General features: G+C 47.8%; 1 protein-coding gene across 16 annotated transcripts in view; it reads right to left on the reverse strand.

Moving 5' to 3' along the window:
- Window positions 1–24,578, reverse strand: part of PTPRT (protein tyrosine phosphatase receptor type T) — a 1,082,577-nt gene that overhangs the window by 286,466 nt on the left and 771,533 nt on the right. For all 16 annotated transcript variants that reach the window (XM_058685649.1, XM_058685643.1, XM_058685647.1 and 13 more), the window contains 2 exons: window positions 12,824–13,025; window positions 11,405–11,507 (listed from right to left, as the gene is read on the reverse strand). In XM_058685649.1, coding sequence (XP_058541632.1) covers window positions 11,405–11,507; window positions 12,824–13,025 — 305 coding nt within the window. The remainder of the gene's footprint in view (window positions 1–11,404; window positions 11,508–12,823; window positions 13,026–24,578) is intronic.

Genomic DNA, 24,578 nt, shown 5'->3' on the forward strand with positions numbered 1-24,578 from the left:
CAGACAGAAAGACTAAGAACCATCAGTTATCAGCTGTGCAAGATCTGAGACAAAGCAGTGATGCAAGCTGTCACGGGGCCCAGAACACTGTGAGAAATACAAGTCAGCAGAATAAAAGTTGGAGTAAACTGAGACTCAGGAGAAGGCACCCTGTAGAATCCCTGTTGCTCTTGCAAAGGGTTTCACCACCTCCCCGGGGTTGGGCAGATTAGCATGGTAAGGATTACATCTCCTTAGACAGGCTGCCCATGATAGCCTGGCCTCTTTGGTCCTTGAAATACTTGGCTTCAATGACGTGTACCTTCAACCCATTACCACTCTTCCACTACCACTACCAACATGGTAACTCCTGGAGCCACATTATTCCATTGCGGGGTTCCATTACTAAAACCTTATCTTTGATCATTTATTCTCTGAATGCCACTTTCTGTCTGTCCAGCCTCTCCCAACCTTGTACCCTCTGCACAGATTCCTCAACAGCATTGGGGTCACCTGGCCCTCAATATCTCTGTTATCTGCACAGCTAGCTCCATGGGCTTTTCAAATCAAGCCTGGACCATATGGCCCATTTTAAGCACTTTTGTTGGTATCATCATCTTCCTTTTCCTATGGTCCTTGATCAAGGTATGAGTCTCTCTTCTTTTCTACTGTAAGAGCTGCTGGGAGCTCTTAGAGAATTCTGAACAACAAAATTTCAACCATCTCCTGTTTAAAGCAAAAACAGAAACAAAAAACAATTAACAACAACCTTCTTTGGTTTTCATGTTTTAACTCTGCCCTGGTTTTTCTTCTACTTCTATGGCCAGCCCTTCTCCATCTCCTGTGTTGTTCCTTGACAGAGTTTCATAGAGCTGTCTTCTTCGTCTCTTCCTGTAGATCCTCTCCCTGGATAAGGTCACCTGCTCCTCCCATGCTTCAAATACCACTTGAATGTTAATGGTTCTCAAATCCAAAACCCCTGATCTCATGCCTCTACAGCTCTCCATCCTTCTGGAATTTAAATAGTCCCTATGGTAGGAGGTGAACATGACAACCACACTGTCTCTTTTCCCTCATGCCAGTGACAGTCTGTTTCCATCTCTCCAGATGGCAGATGGTCCAAAATAGAACACTCTTTCGTTCTTCATGTTCCAGCAACTGCTCCTCCTGCTCCATTTAAAATATTCTTTCTGAAACACCTGTTTTTCCTCCTTGGTTTGAACCTAAGGAATAAAATCCAGAATCCATCAACACCAGAACCAATTCTTGGTAAGTTGGGTCACTGGGTTTTTTGGGGGGTCGATAAAGGGAAACCTGCAATACAATTAGGGTGAGCTGAAGTGAATGCAAACTCACCTACATTATCTGGGGCCCACCTTTCCTCCCTTTTATTCTCCTGGGTGGTCTTCCTGATTGCACTCTGTGCCATACTCAACGGACTGATTCTGTCTCTTTGGGAAGTTTCACTGGTGGTTACATGTCCCTCTAATCACAGTTACACATGCCCTTAGTCGCCATATTTAGAGTAAGGGGCAGCCCCACTGGGAACAGCTCTGCAGTAGTATTTATCCCACTCTGCCTCATTTCTGGTTGTTTCTTTTTGTATCTGGCTCCTCCTCTTCCCCAGTTGGTGTGATGAAATCCCGGCCAGCGTGTAGACTTGGCAACAAATGGTATTACTTTCAGAGCTAAATCTCACAGTCTATGTGGGAGTGCCTCTTGCCCATCCCTCCACCAAAGTGGGACACATAGCACTCCTCATCTTCAGGCCCCAGCAAAGGTATCCCAGAGAGTGGGGAGCTAAGTGAAATAAATGATGTTTCAAGAAAGAGTATCCAGTATAATTGTCATTTCTCATCCCTCCCAAAGTGGACATGGACTCAGAAACACCTCAGGCTACCTGCTAATAACTCCTCAAAATTTTCATTTTTCCTTCTTAACTGGACACCTTTTGCGCTCCTATCTTAGAATCAGATGGTAACGATGCCAATTTTGGTCACTGCACCTCCAAGGGACCAGCAAAAGCCTTCTGTGATTGTGTCTCATACTCCCCATCTGGGCTCCACAGTTACTAAAGGAATCCTGGAAGAAACTTGGCAATTTTTCCTTTTCTTTCCGATGAAGTTTTTTCTTTCTTTAAGAGTTGACTGGATCTTTGGGGCGCCTGGGTGGCTCAGTCGGTTAAGTACTGGACTTCGGCTCAGGTCATGATCTCATGGTTTGTGGGTTCGAGCCCTGCGTTGGGCTCTGTGCTGACAGCTCGGGGCCTGGAGCCTGCTTTGGATTCTGGGTGTCCCTCGCTCTCTGCCCCTCCCCAACTCATGCTCTGTGTCTCAAAAATGAATAAACATTAAAAAAAACTTAAAGAGTTGACTGCCTCTCCAATTTGTACTGCAGCTAGTCACTGTGTATTTCAAAGCCACCGTCTTAACTATCTGCACCTGTCAAATGCAAAGGATTGGGGTTCCTCATCAGGAGTGAAAAGAACTTGCAGTTGTGTTAGAGACCATTCACCATGTTCTTCTGTCACCCTGTACTCAGACTGTCATACTGTTGGCCTTCCAAACCAGAGCTGACCCCCTATGTACTAGGCCTTAAGCACCCCATGAAAGCAGGTCACAAGTCCTACCTGACTTTGAAGGACATCCCTCAGAGCTCCCCAGGGAGCTCTCCTGGACCACACAACCTGTCCTTGTGCAGCTGGTTGCTAATCCCCAGTTAGGTGCCCAAGCCATGTTCACCACCAATGGTCTCTCCTGGATAATGTGTCCTTGCAGACTCTTGCTGCCCTCAGTGCTCCTTGGCTCAGAGAAGGGCTCCATCCTCCAATCCACGAATAGGCCAAAATGTGGGAGTCACCCTGGACAATGTCTTTTCCTCCCCACCCACCTGCCTGCTCCTTAGAGAGAAGTCATCATCAAAGCTGCTGCCTGCCTAGTCAGCTCAAGGCCCTCTCTCTACCTCCACCACCATTAGACCCTGGGTGAATGTCCTTTCTCACCTGGACACCAATGTTCTGGCCCTTTCCCATCAAGCCTCATCAGGTGTCACTCTCCTTCACATTTCCTGCCCACTACTGTCCTCCTGGCCTCGTTTTAGTCTTTCTAACTTCATCTCCTGCCTGGTCTGATTCCCTTTTAGGGAAAAAAAAAACACCAGTAAGGTTTGCATTGTTGAAATGGCTCCCACTGTGGGCAAGCAGAGCTCAATCCTAATGGAGGTGTGTGGGGAACCATGTGGCACACACCTCCTCCAAAGGACAGGAGGCGGGGCACTGCTGGACTCCTGTCTCCTCTTGGCATTAAATTCCATGTTTGTTTGTTTGTTTTTAAGTTTATTTATTTTGAGAGACAGAGAGAACAGAGGAGGGGCAGAGATAAAGAGAGAGAGAGAATCCTAGGCAGGCTCCATGCTGTCAGCGTGGAGCCCATGTGGGGCTCAAACTCACGAACTGTGAGATCATGACCTGAGCCCAAACCAAGAGTCAGACACTTAACAGACTGAGCCACCCAGGTGTCCCAAATCCTGTGTGTCTGAGCTGTACCTGCCTGCTCAGACCAAACAAGGTCTGTGGGGTTTTGGAGAAAGCACAAAAGCAGAGACAAGAAAAGGAGGGGGTGCTGGTGTTAGAGGAGGGATCCTGTAACTTAGTACACAGGGAACAGGCCAGCTCAGCCACAGCTGACATCAGAGGTGGGGTGGGGAGGTAGCACCAACCTAGTCAGAACCGGCGGCCATGGCTAACAGTCTGTGTTGTCAATGAGTGTCTGTGGCACCACGTGAACAGCGCTGTCTCTGCCATTAGGATATCAGCCTCACGTGGGACTGTGTGCTCATTTCCGGATCTCCAGTGCTGCACAATGTCTGGCACGTGGTTGTTTGCTCCAATTCCAGTTAGGCATTTACTGACTTACTTAATGAATTGTGAACAGATAAACCTGGCTCACCTCCTGGGATCTGCTCCCACCTTTCCTGCTCGGTTTTGATTTCAGGTACCTACTCTGGTTCCCCATATTTATAAGATCTCACTTCAGGAAGCTCACGTGGGTCCCCATGATCATTCCTGGTGATGCTTTGGATCTGATTTACTTCGATTTCACAACACATATGGGCATCTCCTCCAAGCCGAGGGCACTGCTCTCAGCCCTTGATTTGCTGGCCTTTAAGCAGTTGAGGTACCCTAACCCTGTTTCATTTAGTATTTCTGAAAATGTGCTGAAATTTGAGGATCTGTTTTTAAGGCATATTGTTTTGAGGATTTTGTGACACTCATGGAGATAACTGCATGTTTCCTTATGAGCCACACCCTTGCCAGCACCCTGCATGCAGATCTTCCATGGTGTCAGAGCAGCAAAGGATGAACAGTCATCAGCTTACAGCAGGGCTCAGAGAATCACCTCTCCCATGGCTACTAGGGGAGGGAGCCACTCTCGGTCTCAATGGCTTGGCCAACCCAAGGAGAAAGTTGAACAACTACCAGTGCATTTGACACACTTTACCTCCTTTGATCTTCACAACAATCTGTGACGTGGGTATTTCCCATTTTTCTGACAAGCAGCTCTGAGATCAGAGGAGTTAAGTAACTGGCTCAAGGCCACTCATGAGTCAACTGCATGAGGCTGGGTATGATTGCAGAAGGCTTTGCTTTTCTGGCGTATCCCACTGGGAAGTTAGCTACGGCAGGAGGACACTAAGATGTCACGGGCTGATAGAGATTGAAACGACAAGTCCCTGACCGGGGACTGGCCAGGGCAGAGTGGGGGCCCCCAGGGGAGCCAATGTATCCTGCTGCACGGTGGGGAATGGCCCCAGGTGTAGCAGATTTGAACTGCACATTGGACAGGTAGAGAATGCCATGCTCGGCACAGAGAATGGCATAGACAAGGGCTGGAATGCTTACGGGAGAGCCAAGAGCTGCCAAATGTTCCCCATACCTCTCAGGACAAAGTCCAAACCCAAAACGATGATTCTTTACCGCACCCCAGCCTGTTCCTTTGCCTCCCTGCTCCCCTCTGCCCAAGTGTGCTGAGGTCCCTGCCGCCTCTGAACACACCGTGCACCTTCTCTGTCTTGGCTCCTGTGTATGCTGCTCCCCCCTCCTTCACTAAGCAAACTCCCCACAAGCTGGCAGGTCTCAGGTCAGGCAACACTGTCTCCAGGAAGCCCTCTCTGCACCTGAGCCCATCAGGCTAATGATGGGTGCCTCTGCCCTGAACCCTCATAGAAACCTCTGACCAAGCATTTTTTTTCAGTTTTTCTGATTATCTTCCCGACAGAACTGCATTGTCCCAAATGGTAGCCGCGAGCTATGAATGACCCTGAAATTCTTTAAATTTAAATTAATTTAAGAAATAAACAAATTCAGTTCCTCAGTTACAGTGGTCATATTTCAAGTGCTCAATGATAGCCACATGTGGTTGGTGGTGATGACTGGACAGCAGAGAGACTGGACATTTCCATCAGGGCAGAAAGTCAATGGGGCAGTAGCACTCTTCCAGATTTAGAAGCTGAAGGCAAGGCCTGTGAAGGGTACCTCCAGTCCCAGCACCTGCCATCTACCAGGTGCGCAAAACAGACATGCGGAGTCACTTACTTACTTGTGTTTTGAGCACCTACTACATGCCGGACACTGTCCCAGGGAAAGGGAATCCATCGGGTTTCCTGGAGCTCACAGTCTAGGGAGGGGAGGGCAAGAAACAAAACCAAAGGAAACATACTGGCAAGTACATAACACAATTAAAGAAAGAATGATGAAGGAAGCCCCCTGGGCCCTGTTGAGTAAAAACTGGTAACGGGGCAGAGTGAAAGGGAATAAAACTAGAAATGAAGGTTGCAGCCAGATTCTGATGGACCTGGCGTTCCATGTTAAGAAGCTTGAACTCGACATAGTGGAAAGCCAATGAATGACCCATTTAAGAATTTTAAGGGAATCATGAGAATCTACCCCCCCCAAAACCAAGAGCACACTGTATATACACTGTATGTTATCTAACCTGACAATGAATTATACATATAAATTATATAAGAAGAATTTTAAGGGACACTCCAGCAGCTCAGTGGAGGATGGACTGAAGGAAGAAAAATTGATGGGAGGCAAACCAGCAAGACCACCCGGGCAGGACAGGTGAAGCGTGGCAGAGGGGCAGAAGAAGCAGCTAATCCCGAAGTGATTCTAGACTGCACTGGACAGGTCCCTGTAACTGATGGGAGGGGAAGGAACACAGGGGAACGTCCCTGAAGAAGCCACTGGGGCTCTGGGGGAGGATCTGCTACAGAATCTGGGGCTCTGCTTCAGGGACTGCATTTTGGGTGATAAATTCACGGCCAAGTTACTTTCTTATGAAGGTTACCACAGATACATCAGCGTGACAGGTGGGGCGTGGGGGAAGAAGGTTTGGTGGGTTCGAGTTGGAGCTGAATATTAGATTCTAGTCACTATTTGATTGATCTTTTAAGCAATTCTGGGATTCTGTCACTTAAAAACCAATAAATCTTTGAAGGCCTGAGGAAAGCAATGCAAAAGCAATAAATCTCCATTGTGGAGTATGAGAAAAATAGGCCAAGCTTCCGAGGTGGTTTGGATGGAGGGATGGGGGTACAGGAGCCCTGCACGACAATCCGCCCTTCTCCCCCTCGCCTCCCTGTGTGCCCAGTTCTACCAGGCAGAGTAGATTAGACCCATGGGGCTCCCCAGGGGCAGCAAGCAGCCGAGCAGGAGCCAGGACCAGAATGCTGCTGGCAGACGGAGGAAGAAAGCTACCTGGGTGGGGCCTGCAGCTGAGGCCCAGGGGTGAGGCTGCTGGAGAATGGGCTGCTCCACCCAGAGATGTGGGGTCCCAAGTTACGGGCTGGGCCTGCATAGTCCAGGGTTGGAAGTCCCCTGGGAAGCCATCTTGCCTACCCCGGATTCTCTAGTTACTGGAAACTCATTCCACAACAGCCCCACCAAAAAGTTACTGAGTCATCACTTGGCATCCCAGACATGGAGAACCCAGAACTTCTTGAGGGAGCAATGAACTCAGAAGCAGGAAGCAAGGTCCACACACAGACTTTGTGCAGAACGAGCTCCATGACCTTGGACCACTCAGTATCTTAGACTTCAGCTCCCTCCTGTGATACAGAGATGGTATGTCCCACCCAGCTCACTGAGTGATGATCACATGATACAGTGAAATTAAAGGAGCATTCAACTATAAAGTAGGAGTCCAGGCATCCGTGACCCAATCTATCTAGTGAGCTCATTGTGCCCTGTGGTTAGAGAGGAGCCTTCACTGTCTTCTCTATGCCCCCATGTCCCCCACCTGCGGGACTCTTCACTGGCCCGCTTGCCAGGGGTGTGCCCATCTCTCTGGACAGTGCAGTTCTTCCATCAATATACTGTCCCCACAGGCTTCAAAGCATCTTGTTTTGCCACTTTCAGCTCAGTATTGTGTCTGCTCACCTGCTTGGTGCCCCACCCCCCTTCCTGTTCACATGCACACTTGCCGAAAGTTAAGGCTCAAGAGGACAGGTGTATATCTACCTTGTTTCCTGCTACATCCCCATTGCTTAGCTCAGTTCCTGGGACATCTCAAGGGCTCAATAAATATGTGTTGAATGATCTAATGGTCCACTGCCTCCCAGATGGGCATCCTAGTGCCTAGAGTTCAAGGTGAACGAGGGCTAAGGTAACTGAAATCTACTGGGATATTGCCACTGCTGTCACTGCAGTTGACCCGGAAGTCATACTAACTGGCACTGGTTAATCTCCTTCCCTTCTTGGCAAATGCCCAAGCAACAGTCTGAAAATAATCCCAGAAACTGAGCCTATACCCACTCTCAATGATCCAGAGCCTTGGGAAGAAAAGCAGTCAGACATTTACAGACACCAAGCACTGCCCCTTTGAGCAGTGACATTTAATTTTTTTTTCCCCAATGGAAATGTCACCAAAATATGTCACGCACAACTTTCTCCTCGGGAGGTTGTGAGAAATGAGTGTTGGCTTAGGGTCAGCTGAACTGAGTTTAAGTTCTGTCTGTACCCCTTGCTTGTTTTGTGGCCTGAGTCAACTTACTTGGTTTCTATTTATCTCAGATTCCATATCTGCAAAATGGGGGAGACGATTATCACAATGTTGTGAGGATACAGATAATTTATGTACAGGGACAGACATGCAGCAAGGGCTTACTTGTTAAATGGAAACCAGCAGCCTCTTTTAACTTGAAGACATAGAACCTAATGCTACATTTTTAGTTGAACCAGAACAGCTAATGAACACCCATGGCTGTGAGGGGCTACAGCACGTACGCCTCCCTGTTTGCTGAATCTCTGTGTCTGTTTTGTAGACCTGCCCTGTTTTTCTGCTGCTACTCACTGTCATTTCTCACTGCTACTGGGGCATTTCCATTCCCACCTCCTAATTTACTACACTCTTAGGATGTATGAGCTTATTACAAAGATGTGCAAACTAAGAGCATGTAGGCTCAGAGGGAAAGTGTAAGGGGCACCTCTTTGGGGGAACTGGGAAAGCATCCCCAGAAAAAAATAGTTTGGGCTGCTCAGAGGACCCCTTTTGGGAAGGGCTGGATGTAAATCTCATCTTTATCACTTGCTGACTATGTGAGCATGAACTTTAGTTTCCTCACTTCTAACAGGGATGTAATAATTCTAATAGGTTAGTCAAGGTTAAACTCTTGGAATGTAACAGTTGCTTACTTGCAATCCCACCCAGCAGCCAGTTGCCCAATAAAACATGGTGATAATTACTCCCATCTGTGTTCAGCTGGCTTCGATGAGTTTTCAGGGGTTCACAGACATATAATCTGATTCATCTTGAGGATGGGACCCTGAATCCTCTATAGAAGAATTAACTTTATCCTGCCACTGGGCAAAACCAAGATTGCTTCTTTCTTAGTAAAATTTTTTTCTTTAAAAAGAAGTTTTTCTGAGACTTTGTGCTGGAAAGTAGTTAGGGGCTCCTAAGTAAAAAGCAACAGTCCTTCCTTCCCCATCATGGAATTAGGGTCTCAAAAGGCTTTGGAAATTTGAACAGGAAGGAAGTGGAGAACACTGTGACCCTACAGAGAGGGTAGATTTTCAAACACTGTTTTGAAAGAACCTCCTAAGTGCCACAGAGAAGAAGCAAAGCTAACAAATAACTCTCGAAGGTCTGCTCTGCTTTGGGTACTTCCGTATTTTGTGCTAAGCCTCTGCAAAATAGCTACCATCCATGCTTTCCAGATAAGGAAAACTGAGAGTCGGGGGGATTAAGTAACTCGCCCAAAGTCACACAGTAGTGTCAGAGCAGGATTTCAATCCACTGCTGGTCCGCTGCCACCAAAGTCAGGTCCTCTCCATCGCCCCACCCAGCAGCCAGCACACTACAGTGAGCTACATGGAATCTGTACCTGCTGGGAAGCCACAGTGGGATTCCAAGTGATGAAGTCCCCTTGCTGATTTGTAGCCTTGAAGTAATGAAAGGGAGTACTTGGGTCTGCAATATAAAGGTCGTGGGCTTTTGGTCAGATCTGACCTATGCACCTGGGTCAGCAGCTAACTTGCTGTGTAAAGTGGGGCAAGCTGTTGCTTTTTTCTGGACCATACTTTCATCATCTTAGAAGCTTTCTAAGATTTTGAAATGGTGACTGATGCTGCTGTATGAGAGGTAAGAGCTGGGAAACGGAGCGAGGCACTGGTGACCTGAACGGAACACGTGATTTGGCACCTGTAGGCCCTGCACTCAAGTTCAGCTTTCCTCCTTTTTTGTGTGCCCTTGGGCACTTCTGAGCCTCAATTTCTTCATGTGAAAATGAGGATCATCACTTAGAGAATGTGTAAGAGAGTGAAATCCATGTACAGAGAGAATCAAATGAAAATGTTGCATGAGAGTAACAGGAAGAAAAGTAGTAACTCAAGTAATTATTCATATGACATAAGAGCCACCACCTGTTTTGGTTCATCACAGGTAGGACAGTCCTGGAACATATGTGGAGAACATAGTTCTCCTATGTGGAGAACATAAGGCGAGAGTTCTATAGCCAGGTGCTCCACAAACACCACGCACACCCACTGCAAGGCCTGAAGGATTCACCTGACTTAGGGTAGAACACAGTCCAAAATCTTTAGAAGAGATGAGAACTTCCAAATTGCTGCAGTTGATTTCATTTGCTCCGCCACCTACAATTTCTGGGTAGAGCTGGATCCGGTTTGGAAAACAGATAACTAGACCATCTCAGTTGCCTCCATCCTGGCTGGTCTCCCAGTCTCTGGTGTCACAAGAGTGATATTGCATGTGGCTATCCAGTGGCTTCCTGTGACCCCTCAAACAAACTGGAGATTCTCAAACATGGCCCCCATTCTCACCCGACCACTCCTGCCTTGACCTTTATGCTAAAGTAAATTCCAGAGCCTTGGATTAACTACTACCCATGCATCAGGCTGCTTCTCTCCTTCATGCCTTCCTAATGCTCGACCCTCTTACTGCCTTGGCAACATCTTATATCACATTTAAGAGACAGCTCGGTGTCACCTGAGAATGTCAGCTGGGAATTTCTTCTCTATAAGCATACACTGTATTGCAATTATGTTTTCATGTTTCTTGTTTCCCAACTGAAGTTTAACTTTCCTTAGGAAATGACTTATTCACAGCTAGTTTGCTACTATCTCCCAAGTGGTTAAACAGTGCCTGGCCCTGAGCAACTTGCTCAACAGGTGTTTGTTGAAGGAATGGACGAATGAATGAATCATTTGGATCCCTTGTGCCCCACCATTCCTGGTAGATAAGATACTCAATGCATGCTTGTTTAACCGAACTGAGCCAATTTGAAAGCCACTGCCCTTGTGCAGAGTGCAGTTGTTTCCAAGAGATGCCCACCTTCCTGGCAACCGTGAGCCTGGGGACTTGCACTGGCTCAGCTTAGCTACTGAACTACTTGCACTGCCTTGGCCAGAAGTATGCTCCTCAACTCCAACAACCTCTTGTGAAAGTCAGCAGTATGACCTTGCAAGTCCTCCTGAGGGACTCTAGTACCCCAAGGCCCTAACCGGACCAGCCTGGAGGTCTTGTCCCATTTACATGACTAGTTTGTTTGTAGAATTCAGCAAGTCGGTCCATGTGTCTGTTATGGCAGTCATATATGGAAAGGATATCCTTCCAGGAGATTCTGTTTCCAGGCCTCCAACCCCACTAAATAAACTGACCATAGGTGTGTTCCAGGAAGTTCTCTCTCAGCCCTCCTCATGTCCCCATCAGCATGTTCCCTCTGAACCCGTCCTAATTCCTCACTGCTGGGGGAGAGACTCTTGGCCCAGTGGCACCCCCTGAACTGAGTTTGGGGCTGCTGATTGTCATTTTCCAGAAGCCTCACTTCTAGCCAGTCCTGTTCATGGGCACTGCACGGTGCAGAGAAGAAAAAGCACGAAGTCCAGGAGAAGAACCCTCCTCACCTGACAGGGGCTCCCCGTGACTGAGCAGGCTTCAGCATCACCGTGATGGTCGTGTCCGTTTCATTCAGCGGGGTGTCTGTGTCATATTCCGGCATCGATGGAGCTGGACAGAGAGAGGAAGGTACTCAGCACAGAACTCCTGCTAACTACCTCCCCTGCTGCCATTCCTAAAGACACCCAGGATGGCCAGAAGGAGGACACTGGGAAAGGGCTGGGCGAGAGTCACATGGCATCCCAGGTTTTCAGCACAGTTCTCCTTCCAACCTGCCTGTGGGTCCCTTCAAGGTGCAGAAGATAGAGGGGAAGGATGGCAGTGATGTGGCCACTGGCCCTCAGCAATCAAAGAGTTCCACACCATAAACAGATGAATGCAGGAAGGGTAAGTACTTAACAAAGATGTAAAAGCAGAGTCGACCTCCTTAAACACATCTGAAATGCAAATTACAGCAGTGATGAACTAGTTCCTCTTATCTTTTCTCTCTCTCTTTTTCACGAGACCCTCCCTTCTCTTATCCCCGACTGATGGGAAGACAACGTAATCTAATCCCTTGGGAAGCTAATCTAGCCATCTGTATGATGAGCTATTAAAACCCATAGCCCTTTTAATTCAGTATTTCAATTTCTGGAATTTAATCCTAAAGTTATAATCCAAACCAAGGAATTACACTGCATTCTGTAACATGTTTACTGAAGAGTTATTTTCTAAAAACATGCAACCACAGGGGAATGTTTAATTAAATTACGTCCATCCGCTTGACAGAACATTATCATGAAAGCAATGTACCAACATGTTAGATGCTTATGGTATAAAGATAAGTGAAAACATTAAGTTGCAAAAACCACTGTGGGTGTCTATGCAAAATACATATGCATGCATGCCAGAGGTATTTGCAAAACTTGTAAATTGTAAAACGGGATCTGAGACAATTCCATGTTGAATGTGTCTGGCGGTGGAGGGGACCCTACTGGTGACCAGGTGGGTGAAATCTCAAGACATCCATGGCATTGTAACATCCATCCATCCATCCATCCATCCATCCATCCATCCATCCAACATTTCATGAGAACCTATGGCTGTGCCCTGTACTGCCAAAAGGAATATTCTTGAAAAGAAATATTTTTACAAACGAATTTGTATGGGAAGAAGACGTCCTATTTAATGCAATTGTATGATAAATTATTTGGTGAATCACTTAGTGTTCCCTCTGGTCTAGTCTAATTAGTATGTTTTTTACACTTTAGGAGGTTTGTGGATTTGGTTTCTTCACGAACTACAGTGATACACGCCAGGGGATGCATCCTCTTACTTGCTCCAATACCATGAGGTGACAGCTGGCTCTGCCCTTTTTCACTCCCAGGAAAATTATGAATGGGACCCTTCCTTTCCCCTTCTTCCTTTCCCCTTTCTAAGACACATACCTGAAATTTTGGTGGCAATCCTAGTGGTGACAGGGGGCCCAAAGCCTTTTGCTGTGCTGGCCTTGATGGTGAAGGAGTAGGTGGTCCCCGGGTACAGACCCACAAAGAGATGGTGGGTTTCATTCCGGAGCTTGAACACTTTCCCCCGCTGGCTGGAGAGGTCGGCACTCGGGTCCAGCGAGCCAACAGCCTTGTAGTTAATCTGTACAACAAGCCAGCAAACAAACAAATAAATATCTCGCCCGGGAAGCTAGATGGAGCTCATCCAGGGGAATGTCAGGAGAGCAAAGGAGAAGGAGGCATGTAACTTTGAACAGCAAGTTCTGCTGGGATCGTCCACCTTACAGATGGTCCCAGCCTCGCAAGAGCACTGTGGACATGCGCCAGAGTGCTGCTGCCCAACAGAAATAGAATGTGAGCCACACCTAACACCTACGCTTTTCAATCATCTAGTGGGCACATGAAAAGAAAGTAAAAAAAGAAAGTAAAATTAATTTTCACATTTTGTTGAACCCGATATATGCAGAGTATTAGCATTTCAACCTGTAATCAACATAACATTTAATGTGATATTTTAGATTCTATTATGCATATTAAGTCTTAGAAATCTAGTATGTAGTCTGTCCTTATGGCACATCTCCATTTGGACTAGCCAAGTTTCAAAAGCTCTGTAGCCCCGTGTGGCCAGTGGCTGCCACATTGGACAGCACAGCTGTAGAGCAGTGTTTACGTGTGACGTCTGACAAGAATGGCTTGGAAGGCCACTTAAGAATGCAGCTTCCTCGCCCCTTCCTCCCCATGGTGCTCTCTGCTGCTTTCTCACGCGGTATCTTGTTCCTCTTCCCTAAACCTCGGGGCATCAGGATATTTATCTCATTTAAATGTTGGAGAAATGGAGACTCAGCTGAAAGTAACCTGCATTAAGTCAGCACTTTCCAAACTTTCTGTGGTGAAGGCCCAGTTTTGTGTTTCCCAATCCATTGCTGACCCATAATAATCTGCAGACCCCATCACGTGGGACTCATCATGTGAGTCTGGTAATAGCCACACCGGTCTGCACTCTGTGTAACCAGACACGCCCACTCCTCCCACACGGGGGGCTGTGGCAATGTCAAGGGACCATGAGAGCTTCTAAGTGCTCACTCTCTATTTCTGCACTTACCCTGCTGTGAGAGTAACAAAAACCGTTGGCATCCCAGCACCAGCCCCCATAGATCACACTTTTGAGTGCCACATTTGCAGGTCACACAGTTGTTAAAGTGACAAACACAGGATTGTATGTTTATTTGTTTCATCTAGTTTGTCCTATTAAACATGTCTTATTAGGGGTCCCTGAGTGGCTCAGTCGGTTAAGCCTCGGACTTTGACTCAGGTCATGATCTCACGGTTTGTGAGTTCGAGCCCCGCATCGCGCTCTGTGCTGACAGCTCACAGCCTGGAGCCTGACTTGGATTCTGTCTCCCTCTCCCTCTGCCCCTCCCCTGCTTACACACTGTCTCTCAAAAAGAAAAATAAACATTAAAAAAAATGTCTTTAATTAGAGTATAACATACATACAGAAACTAAACACTTCAATGAATTTTTATTAACCGGACACACGCGTATCACCAGCACCCGGCTGAAAGAACATTACCAGAACCAAGATGTAGCCTGCGTGCCCCCTTCCAATCCCTCCCCACCACCCTTCAGCAAGGATAACCTCTATCCTGACTTACACGCAGCACAGACTAGTGTTGCCTGGTCTTGTACTTTCTATCCGTGGAAGCATACAGGGCGTATTCCATGTCCGCCTTCTTTCACTCCACATTGTGGTTGTGAGAGGCGTGCGGGCTGTCATGTGTAGCTCTAGGCCATGCATTCTCATGGTTGTTCAGGGTTCTACCCTTGACACACGACTAAACCCAGGTCTGTTGGATCTAAAAGCTGTGCTCCTTACTCTAGAAGTTGCTGCCCGGCCCGGAGACAACATCGCATTAACTAAAGGATGCGTTCATTCATTGATTCACTTGTTCCTTCACAAACGTGTCCTGCATACACCTGCACCCTGGGGCCTGCACTGCACAACTGGTGCATACACAGCCGATGTGAGCACAAGCTTGAGCCCGTGCCCAGGTGTCTTCCTTTCTGAGCAATGTAGGTCAACTACACACACACCTTCTATCACTTTGTCTTCGGTCAAGAATGTCTTCTATGTGCCAGGAAGGCCAAACCCAGACAGAAACAGGAACACACCAACTTTACATCAAAAACAAGCCGTTTGCTTATTTTTTCTGACAAGGGCGCCACGCGTTTTAGAGAAAGAGGTAACTTCTCTGTCAAGCAGTAGCAATTGACGCCACATGCCGAGGAGGAGACAGACCAGACTCCTCGGAGCAGAGCAAGCCCCAGAGGAAAACCACACTGAGCTGAAGGATTTGGGCACCTTGCAAGCAAAGCCTGGGCAGGAATACCTGTCCTGCAGGTCCTCAGTGAACCTGTCCCCAGCTTTCCCTCTGGTCACCCCCACCTGCTCCGCTTCTCGGAGAGAAACAAGGCAACCTCTGCCTCTCTGTGCTTGGGGGCTGTCCTCGGTGGAGGGGGGGCACTCGCCTGCGCTGGGTAATTGGCGCCCCCAGCGGCTAGAATGATGGTAGTTGATGCACACAGTCCCTGGGCTCCTCCCATGTGACACTCCTGCAGCATCCCAGGGGACTTCCTGGAGGGATTCCCCTCCGACTGCCTCCAACATAGCTGGCTGGGAAACACATCCATCACTGGCTACCGTCCCTTCCTTTCCCTTCCCCACTCTCACCTCTCGATGTCTCAGGGTCACCAAACTAAGTGTGCTCAGGGAGGTATCTCAGGGGAGAAGTGAGCTGATGGCAGAGGATAACACAGAGTCAGAGCAGCAGTGAAACATTCTAGGGTCTCGGCAGACGGAACCACCTGGGCAAAGGCCCGGGGTAGGAACAGTCTTGGGAGAACTGAGGAAAACCCAGTGTGACCGGCAGTGATGAGCCAAGCAAATGGGGGAGCTGAGTCCCCAGTGTGCAGCTGGATTCAGGTTTCCTGGTGACGCAAGAACAGAGACACCCAGAGAGCTCTGACGGGTGGCAGCCAAGCCCAGGTTACCAGTGCTCACGCATCCTTTTGAAATTCTGTCCCCGTCCCCCTGCCTGGGCTGGTGGCAACCACACTGATATACAGACACTGGGAGGTAAAACTCATGCCTTATTTACTAGCCAATTCCTTTTCTGCACTCCAAATTCAATCCAAAAGCGACTCAATTTCCACCGAGCTGTCAATATAATATACCGCACTCCCCTGCTCTCCTAACCTTTCCTGGTATTACAGGATCCTCACTTACTTGTAATGAAACACTATGAATAAATCAATGTATGTTAATATAGCGTGCCTTCAATTTTTTATGAAGGGCTTCACCAAATCTAATTCCCACTGCTTTGTCAGAAACAGTCTCTGAAAAATTTAACTTGCAAGTTTTACGAAGTTAGCGGGGGGATGGACTGGGTAAGGAAAGCCAGGTGAGAAAAATGGAATGGGATGGAGCTTGTGGCCATAAAATGTATAACGTAACGTGAATCTTTGGAAGCGGAGGAAGCGCAAGATTTGTTAGAACGGCAAACATAAAATAAAAAGTTTGTGGGGGAAAGGGTGCTGAGCTGTCTGTCAACCTGAGTCTCTTTTGATTGCTGTCAGTGAGATTCCTGGCCAGAAGCCAGAATGAGGGCTTTGTAAGGAGAATCCAGTCACATTACCCCTTAGTATCAGAAAAGCAGTGGTCCCCCATTCCTCTTGGGATTAAGAGCAAGTCCTTATGCTGTGGTTTTCATCAGCTCTCTGCATGAGCTGGCCTCCCCTCCCCTCCCTCCTGCATTCCAAGACTCTATTTCAATATCTCAAAAGAGCTGCAGTCTCTTTGGCCACAGGACCCTTGCACCAGCTATTCTGTCAGCTCAGAACACTTTTTCCCTTCCCATGCCTCCCTTTCACCCAATTAATGACTCCTTATCCTTACATCACACTTAAAATGATGTTTTAACAAACATGGTTACCAGAGGGGTGAGGGTGGGGGAATGGATGAAACAGGTGAAGGGGATTATGAGTATATTTATCATGATAAGCACTGAGTAATGTATAGAACTGCTGAATAACTGGGGCATCTGGGTGGCTCAGTTGGTTAAGTATATAACTTCGGCTCAGGTCATGATCTCATGGTCCATGAGTTCAAGCCCCACATTGCACTCTATGCTGACAGCTCAGAGCCTAGAGTCTGCTTTGGATTCTGTCTCCCTCGGTCTCTGCCCCACTCCTGCTTGTACTCTGTCTCTCTCCCTCTCTGAAATAAATAAACATTAAAAAAAAAGAATTGCTGAATAACTACATTGTACAGCTGAACCTATAATACCATAACATATAATACTGCATGTTAACTCTACTGAAATTAGAAAATAAATAAATAAAAGGCACCCTCCCCCCACAAATGTCACTTTTCATGAGTGCCTCCTCTGACTCTCCAGTCCACCTACTTTATGTTCCCCCAAATAACATCTCTCTCCTTTGAACAACTAATTTTACACTTAACCATGCAATTGTTTCACTCAATGTTTCACTAGCCCAAGAGTTGAAAAAGTAAAGCCAGAAAGCCAAATGGGTCTCATCATCAGTTTCGGTAAGTAAAAGTGGATCGGAGCACAGCCACACCACTCGTTTATGTATCACCTCCAGCTGCTTATCCACTACCAGGGTGGGACTTGAGTCGTTGTGGCAGAGGGCCTATGGCTCACACTCTCTAAAATATTCACTCTCTGGTGCTTTATAGAAAGAGTCTGCTGAACCCTGTAGTAGACTCTAAGCTCCAAAATGGCAAGGATCTGAGGCAGATTTTGTTCCACACTTCTTCGAGCCCTTGCACGCATGAATGAATGATCAAACTAGCTGGGTGGCTTGAGCAATTTGCTTAACTTCCCTGAGGCTAGGGGTTCTTCAAGGGTTAAATCATAATCTTAACTTCAGTTTCTGTTTTATATTGCGAGTGACCCCTGCTTCTTTACTCCTGGAAAGCAGCCCCTCTGCTCAGAAGTAAGGCTCCAGGGGGTCCACGAATGACTTCTCTTGCCTTTGCATCAAGGCTCTGGCTGCAGCACACCAGAGGAACAAGCAGCCCTTCTACCCTGGGCTACAGAGGATGGGGCAAGAGAGGCAGGAGGAACAGAAGCAAAGATTTTCCTCAAAGAGCCCCATCAGGAAGGGCCTGTTTCTTACTCACACTGAGACGGGGCTGTGCCAAGCTCCGGGCACTGGCTGAGCATGGGGTGAGTTCAGATGGCAGAGCTGACAAGATTCTCGTCCTGAGAATGAGATGCTACATGAGGGTTGAGGGAAGATAGGAGATAAAGTAGGGATGAAGGAAGTGGCCAGAATGCAGAAGCGGGGGAGGGAGGGAGGGTCAGAAGATGCAATCGTGACAAAAACACAACTTGGGGGCACTCACTCTGTGCCAGGCACTGTGAGGGGGCCTCACACAAACACCGGCTCATTTAATCCTCAAAAAGAAGATGTGGGCTCTTTATGGTCATCCCCATTTCTTAGCTGTGGAAACCGAGGCCAAGAGAGGTGTAAAGTCAAAGCTGGTGTGAGGGAAGTGATGTGTGCCATCAGGTGGTATGCTGGAAGGACAGATGGGAACCATGAAGCATTCTCTGCTGCCTCTACTTCACCTTGGTCTTATCTCTCAGCTCGTGGGTGAATGTGGGTGCCATGATGCGGCAAGAACTTGGATAAGTCTACTAGAATACCTCGAGATGTCCTGGGAGGACCAGAGGGCTGTTCAAAGAGCTCACTCAACAACAGATGACCCCAAGTGGAGGAAACCCCTAACAGCATCAGCTGGCAGTGGGGGGTAGTATAAATTGCATCAAGACCAGCCCTCCTACAGCTTGATGCTCCAGAAGCATCCTCTATAGCTTAGCACCTTCGTGCTATGCCCATGCTGTCTTCATCTTAAGCCCCTTGGGGGAGGGGGATGTCAGCACCCTGAAGTTATGCATCCCATCTACTCCCGACTTTCCCCCAATGGCTTCCAGCCCATACCCTGGAGGTCTCAACCTAGTCAAGTCTTAAGAAGGCTACCAACACGGTCAGTTCATTTTAAAAACGGTTACATTAACTTTATTTTTCTTTAAACTAAAAAAAAAAAAACAACAATGGTTAAAATATTTTGTCCTTTTTTGGACCCACTATAAAAGTGTTACAGGCATGGTCTTAGCCATCTTGGTGACCTCCAAGGTAAACATACAAAAAGAGATCTATTCAAGGTAATCTCTTCTTGTTAGAAGTGCTAATGCTGTCTCTTGGTTTCCTGAAAATTAAAAAATAAAATGCAAACATGTTCCTTCTGCAACAGCGTGAATGCACAGATGGCTGAAATGCACATGCCAGTGACTTCTTGGCCATGGGGCCCTTGTTTTTCCTTGAGAGCGGAGGACTGTAACAACAGCAGAGAAATGATAGCGAATGACACAAATACTGCTGCTCCCGGTGTTTCTAACGCTGTTGAGCCAGCAAAAGAACGCATGGGTTTGCCACTTTTGTGCACAGACAGCTACTGCTTTTGCCTCTGTTGAAACGGGGTCATTTTCTCAATCAACAAATGCTCACCGAGAACCTACTCTGTGCTATGGGCTCTGGAAAAAACATCGGTGAAGAAGACCCAGTTCCTGACTTTGGGGACAAGTGGAGGCATTAATGGATATTGCAGGAAACTGAGTCCTGGAGGAGCACAGATCTGGGAGTGACCAGTTCTGCCATAGAGAGTGAGGACAGTCATCCAGAGAAGCTGCCACAGTGTTGGGTTGGGCCCATGTTCCTCAGCCCAGACTCCAAAGCACAGAATGCCCTGGAGACCTTTTAAACAGTATATCAATGCCTGCACCCTACCCTGAACTAAGCGAATCGAACTCTCTGGGTACAAAGGCCTTGACATTGGTACCGTTTTCAATTTCTCCAGGAGATTTGATCGGGCAGCCAGGGATGACAGTGGTAGAAATGGACCCTTTACCATAAAGGGGATTAAGCAGAAGAATTACACAATGTGGCCTGTGCCAAGGAAACGTGCCCTCACATGGCATGCTTGAAGGAAGGAAACCGACCACGGGAGCACTACAGTGGTAACGGCTGCAGGCAGGGTTGTGGGTGAATGCTGGAGCTGGTGGACCACGCTGAGGAGGAATAAAATGTTTGCACAGCTTCATCTCCCCCAGAGTTACTAGCTGCTGTTGTGGCTTCAGCAGCAGAAAAAATTCTTTGGCACCTCTCCCCCCCTAGGAAGGGGAGCCTAATTCCTCTCTGGTTGAGGATGGACCTAGTGACTTACTTTATTTATTTTTAAATATTTATCTATTTTTGAGAGTGGAGAGGGACAGAGAGGGAGGGAGAGAACCCCAAGCAGGCTCCTCACTGTTACTGCGGAGCCCAATGTAGGGCTCGAACCCATGAACTGTGAGATCATAACCTGAGTTGAAGTCAAGAGTCAGATGCTTAACTGATGCAGCCACCCAGGTGCCCTCCCCCTAGCGACTCACTTTAAATAGACCTAGGATAAAAGGGGAAAAAAAACTAGCTTAAAGAGGAGAGACCCAGCTGACACCACCTTAATCAAGTGATCAAGGTCAACAATACCAATGAAAAGTCATTTTGAGCTCAAGAGCCCCCTCGTATGATGTGATGAGAAGGGTGCACACCCACTGTGGGCTTTTGCCCCAGAATCTCAGCCCATCAATAAAACAACCACAACAACAACCACAACAAAAAAGACCAGACACACCCAGAGTCAATACTGGTCAGGATTCTTAAAAACTGTCAAGGTCATCAAGACAAGAAAAGACTGAGATGCTATCACAGAGTGGAGGAGGAGGAGGAGGAGGAGGAGGAGGAGGAGACGTGACATCTAAATGCTATATGGGAACCTAGAAGGGAAAAAAGGACACCTGTGGAAAAACTCGGGAAATCTGAGAAAAAAGTCTGCACGCTAGTCAGCAGTAAAGCACTGATGTGAATTCTCAGAGTGGATAACTGTACCATGACTACGTAAACATGAACATTCAGGGAAGTTGTGCACTATTTTTTTTCTGCACTATTTTTGCAACTTCTCTGTAAATTTAGAATTATTTCAAAATAAAATGTTTAAGGAACAACAACAAAAAGTGGCAGGCTGGGTTTTGGCACCGGTGAGGTCTTCATGGCTGCAGAATAGAATCTACAACAGATATTCACTGAGCTCTTGCCTGGGGCCCATGCTGAGCCGTGGGGAGCCTTCGGAAGCTTACAGTCCGGTCAGGGAGATAGGCACACCCACAGGAAGGAGTGGCAAAGGCACAGGAGGATTACTGCTCTGAAGGAAGGGACGGTGCTTCTCGCGACAGAGAAGGTTTCCGGGGCCACAAAGTCTTCCCCACAGAGTGTGAAGGTGTTAACCAGGTAAAGGAGTGAGAGAAGCTGGGAGACAGAGGACAGTGGAGGAAGTGGAAGCTGCAGAGATGCTCTTGGGAGGATGGCTGCCAGCCTGTGCAGTGCTTCTGTGCAAACTAGGAAAAGGCACCTCTCCAGGCAGATGCAGGCCCTCTCCATCCCAGCCTCCCCCCGCCCCCCATACATCAGTGAGCTGAGGGTGCCTCAGTGACAAGAAAAAGATATACCTTTCTTAATGCCTAATCATAGTCCTACGGGCAAATACAGCCCAGTGCTTTTCGGTGCTTAGTGGATTTCACCCTCTTGGTGGTGTGTCTTTGTGCAGTACACGAACTATGCAACAGAACGTGACAGTCCTGCTTTGAGGTTGGTCATGGAAGGCTTTTTGGGAATACTTAAGTGCTTCAATTTTGCCTTGAGGGTAATAGAGAGCCATTAAAGGAGATGGTAGGCTATTAAGAGAGATACAAGGTCATACCCTAGCGTAAGAACAGTGCTACTGAAATTGTGGTCCATAGGCAAGATAAGATCAGCATCACCTAGGAGCTTGTTAGAGATGCAGATTCATGGGCCTATCCCAGACCTACTGATCAGAATGTCTGGCTGGTGAAGATCCCCACAAATGTGCGAGTAAGGAGGAGACAACACTGGCATCAGGCCTGAAGGTGATGAGACTTCTAAGGCTGAACACCAATGGGAAGATCTGTGAATGTCCCCTGGCCTGTCCTTCTGAGGCTGCCGACATTCAGGAACGGGAAGAGTGGGGGAGGGAAGACCACTGGATTTCTGTCTCGCAGAACCTATGCTGAAACCCCAAACCACCACTTACTGAGAGTTGAGTGCCTAGGATCTATTTTGTAACCTCACCTGCCAAAGCGCTCTGCTAACACTTGCCAGGGCTTGCCAGCCTTCTGTGGTTCCCAGGGTCAGAGGCCCAGGCTGTGGGTTTGGTCTGCTGTGCCAGCACCTGCCTGGGCTGCGCTCCTTCCCTGGAGCTGCCAGCACAAGGCATGGTGCCTACAATGGCCGGTCGGTCAGACCTGCGGCCGCCCTGCAGGGAGCTCGTTCCAGACGTGTGTGCACACCCTCAGTTGCCAAGGATCAAAAAGGTGTTGTAGAAGGAAGCCGGCTTGTTTGCCCAACATGGCTTTTGCTGATTTCCAATCAATATCCCGTTCACTGACTTTGGCTGGTTTCCTGGTGGCTCTGGGATCAAACACTAGGAGAAAGCAAGCTCAGAATCCAGTTGGCCCAGGGTCATTAATATTCACCACCCAGCAACCCAACCTGCAAAGTTTGGTCAGCAGGTGGTAATAACAGGAACTAACATTTATTGAGTGCTTACCTTGGGCACCTCACTCCCTTCCCTAAATCAACACCTTGCCCTTCAGCTCCTGGACAGACTGTTGGTGGGTGTGTTCCTGTCAATACATGCCCCCCACCCCATAGCCCCTCTAATCCTTATCCCTGGGCTACTCTCAGCATCTGCCTCTCTGCTCCTCAGGGTCCTCACAAGGGAGGGATATTCTGATCATTTCAACTCTGTCAAACTGCTCTGAATTTCAAAGACACAGTCAGATTCCCATAACAGAGCCACCAGAAACTCTGATGGCTCTAAAATCTTTCTTCCTAAACTGTCATAATGCAGCTTAATAATAGGAAGCTTGAACTTGCTTTCAGCTTTTAATCTCATGCTGGGGTGCCCTGGGTGCTATGATTTTGTCATTTTCACAGAAACCTTCTTGCTTAATGAGTCTGTCTAGTGATATTCCCAGTTGCTTCTAGTCTGCATTGCAATACTTCTTGGGTTTCTAAATGTAAGCCGCTCGCCTTCCAACTTCACACTCAGCTGATTTCCGTTCTGCTGAGTTTAACCTGGTTAAGTTGCTAAATTGCGTGACCAATTCCTCTCCAGTTGGCTTTGGGCGCAGAGATGTGAGAGAAGTTGAATAATCCCTTGACCCTGCTCCCTGGAAGCTTACAGTGCCACCCACAGGCCTTGCTGGCAGAGACAGCCTGGGGGGGCGGGGGAATCCTTCACGGAGGACAAGGTCTGGTTTCTATTTGTTTACTGCTGTGATGGCCAGCACCCAGCTTGGCGCAGGACAGGAGTCAATGAGGTTTACTGAATAAATGAGGATTAAGGATGGAAATGTAACAAACACAGAATGTGGTACAGTTGAGTTTGAACTGAAGTCATTGTGATGCCAAAGTCCAGCATTTTTCACTCTGCCCTGCACCTTGAGTCTTGGGCCCTCTGTGCACGTCCATGTGTGACCAGTTGCCAGAGGGGGGAAATGCCTGTGCAACGGTGAGACCACAAGGCTTTGTGGTGGGTCTGTGTGGGCCTGCCACCCCATGGAGGGGCTTGGTGAACATCCCTGGCAGCTGGGTCCATACCTGTCTGGTACATAGTTGGTCCTCGATTAAATTACATGTTTGGTAATTAAGAGGCCCAAGTTGGTGAAGCTCTTGCCCTCTTGGGGCTGAGTTGCCAAACCTGTATAAGTAGAAAGATCCTTCAGTGCTTTCCCATGTTTTGGTGGATTTTTAAAAATAGCCAGCATGCTTTGACACTCATCCCCTCAAGACATGGGGCTTATGTCCCGCTTCTTGAGTCTGGGACCACTTGTGAATGATTTCACAAATAGGATGTAGGGGAAAGGATGCTGTGTGACTCCAGAGGCTGGGTCATAAAGGCAATGAATGCAGCTTCTGACCTGTCCACAGGAGGACACTTAGGTCTATAGCATCTAAGCTGCCGTATCAGAGGTGGCCAAGCAGTGAGGACGTGTGGGGCACAGAAAGGGGCTGTGTGTAGATGCTGAATCCAGGCTATCTCGGCACCAGACTGGTAAGTGAGCAAGCCTTCAGTGGATTCCACTTCTCTGTCTGGTCACCCCTTGTCATTTGAGTCTTGGTCGAGTCCCTAGACATCATGGGGCTGAGACAAGCCATCTCTGTCATGCCCTTTTGAATTCCTGACCCCCAGAATCTGTGAGCAGAATAAAGTTGTTGCTCTCCGCCACTAAATTCTGGCATGGTGTGTTATAGACAATAGTAGCTAGGACACCATGTGTCCATCAGACTTGAGAGTTTCTTGGGAGCACGGGTAACATTTTATTCACTTTTATATCCCGAAAAAGGAAACACAATAAATGCATGCTACTTTCCTAACCACGCGATCAAAGATAGCAACTCCGGTAATGAGAAATATGGACTTTGGGTGCCTCCTGATAAGATGACATAGACAAAGGCATACCCCTAGTGTGGTATTTTCGCCCAAAAT

The sequence above is a fragment of the Neofelis nebulosa genome, chromosome 9 (assembly GCF_028018385.1).
Source record: "Neofelis nebulosa isolate mNeoNeb1 chromosome 9, mNeoNeb1.pri, whole genome shotgun sequence".
NCBI lineage: Eukaryota > Metazoa > Chordata > Mammalia > Carnivora > Felidae > Neofelis > Neofelis nebulosa.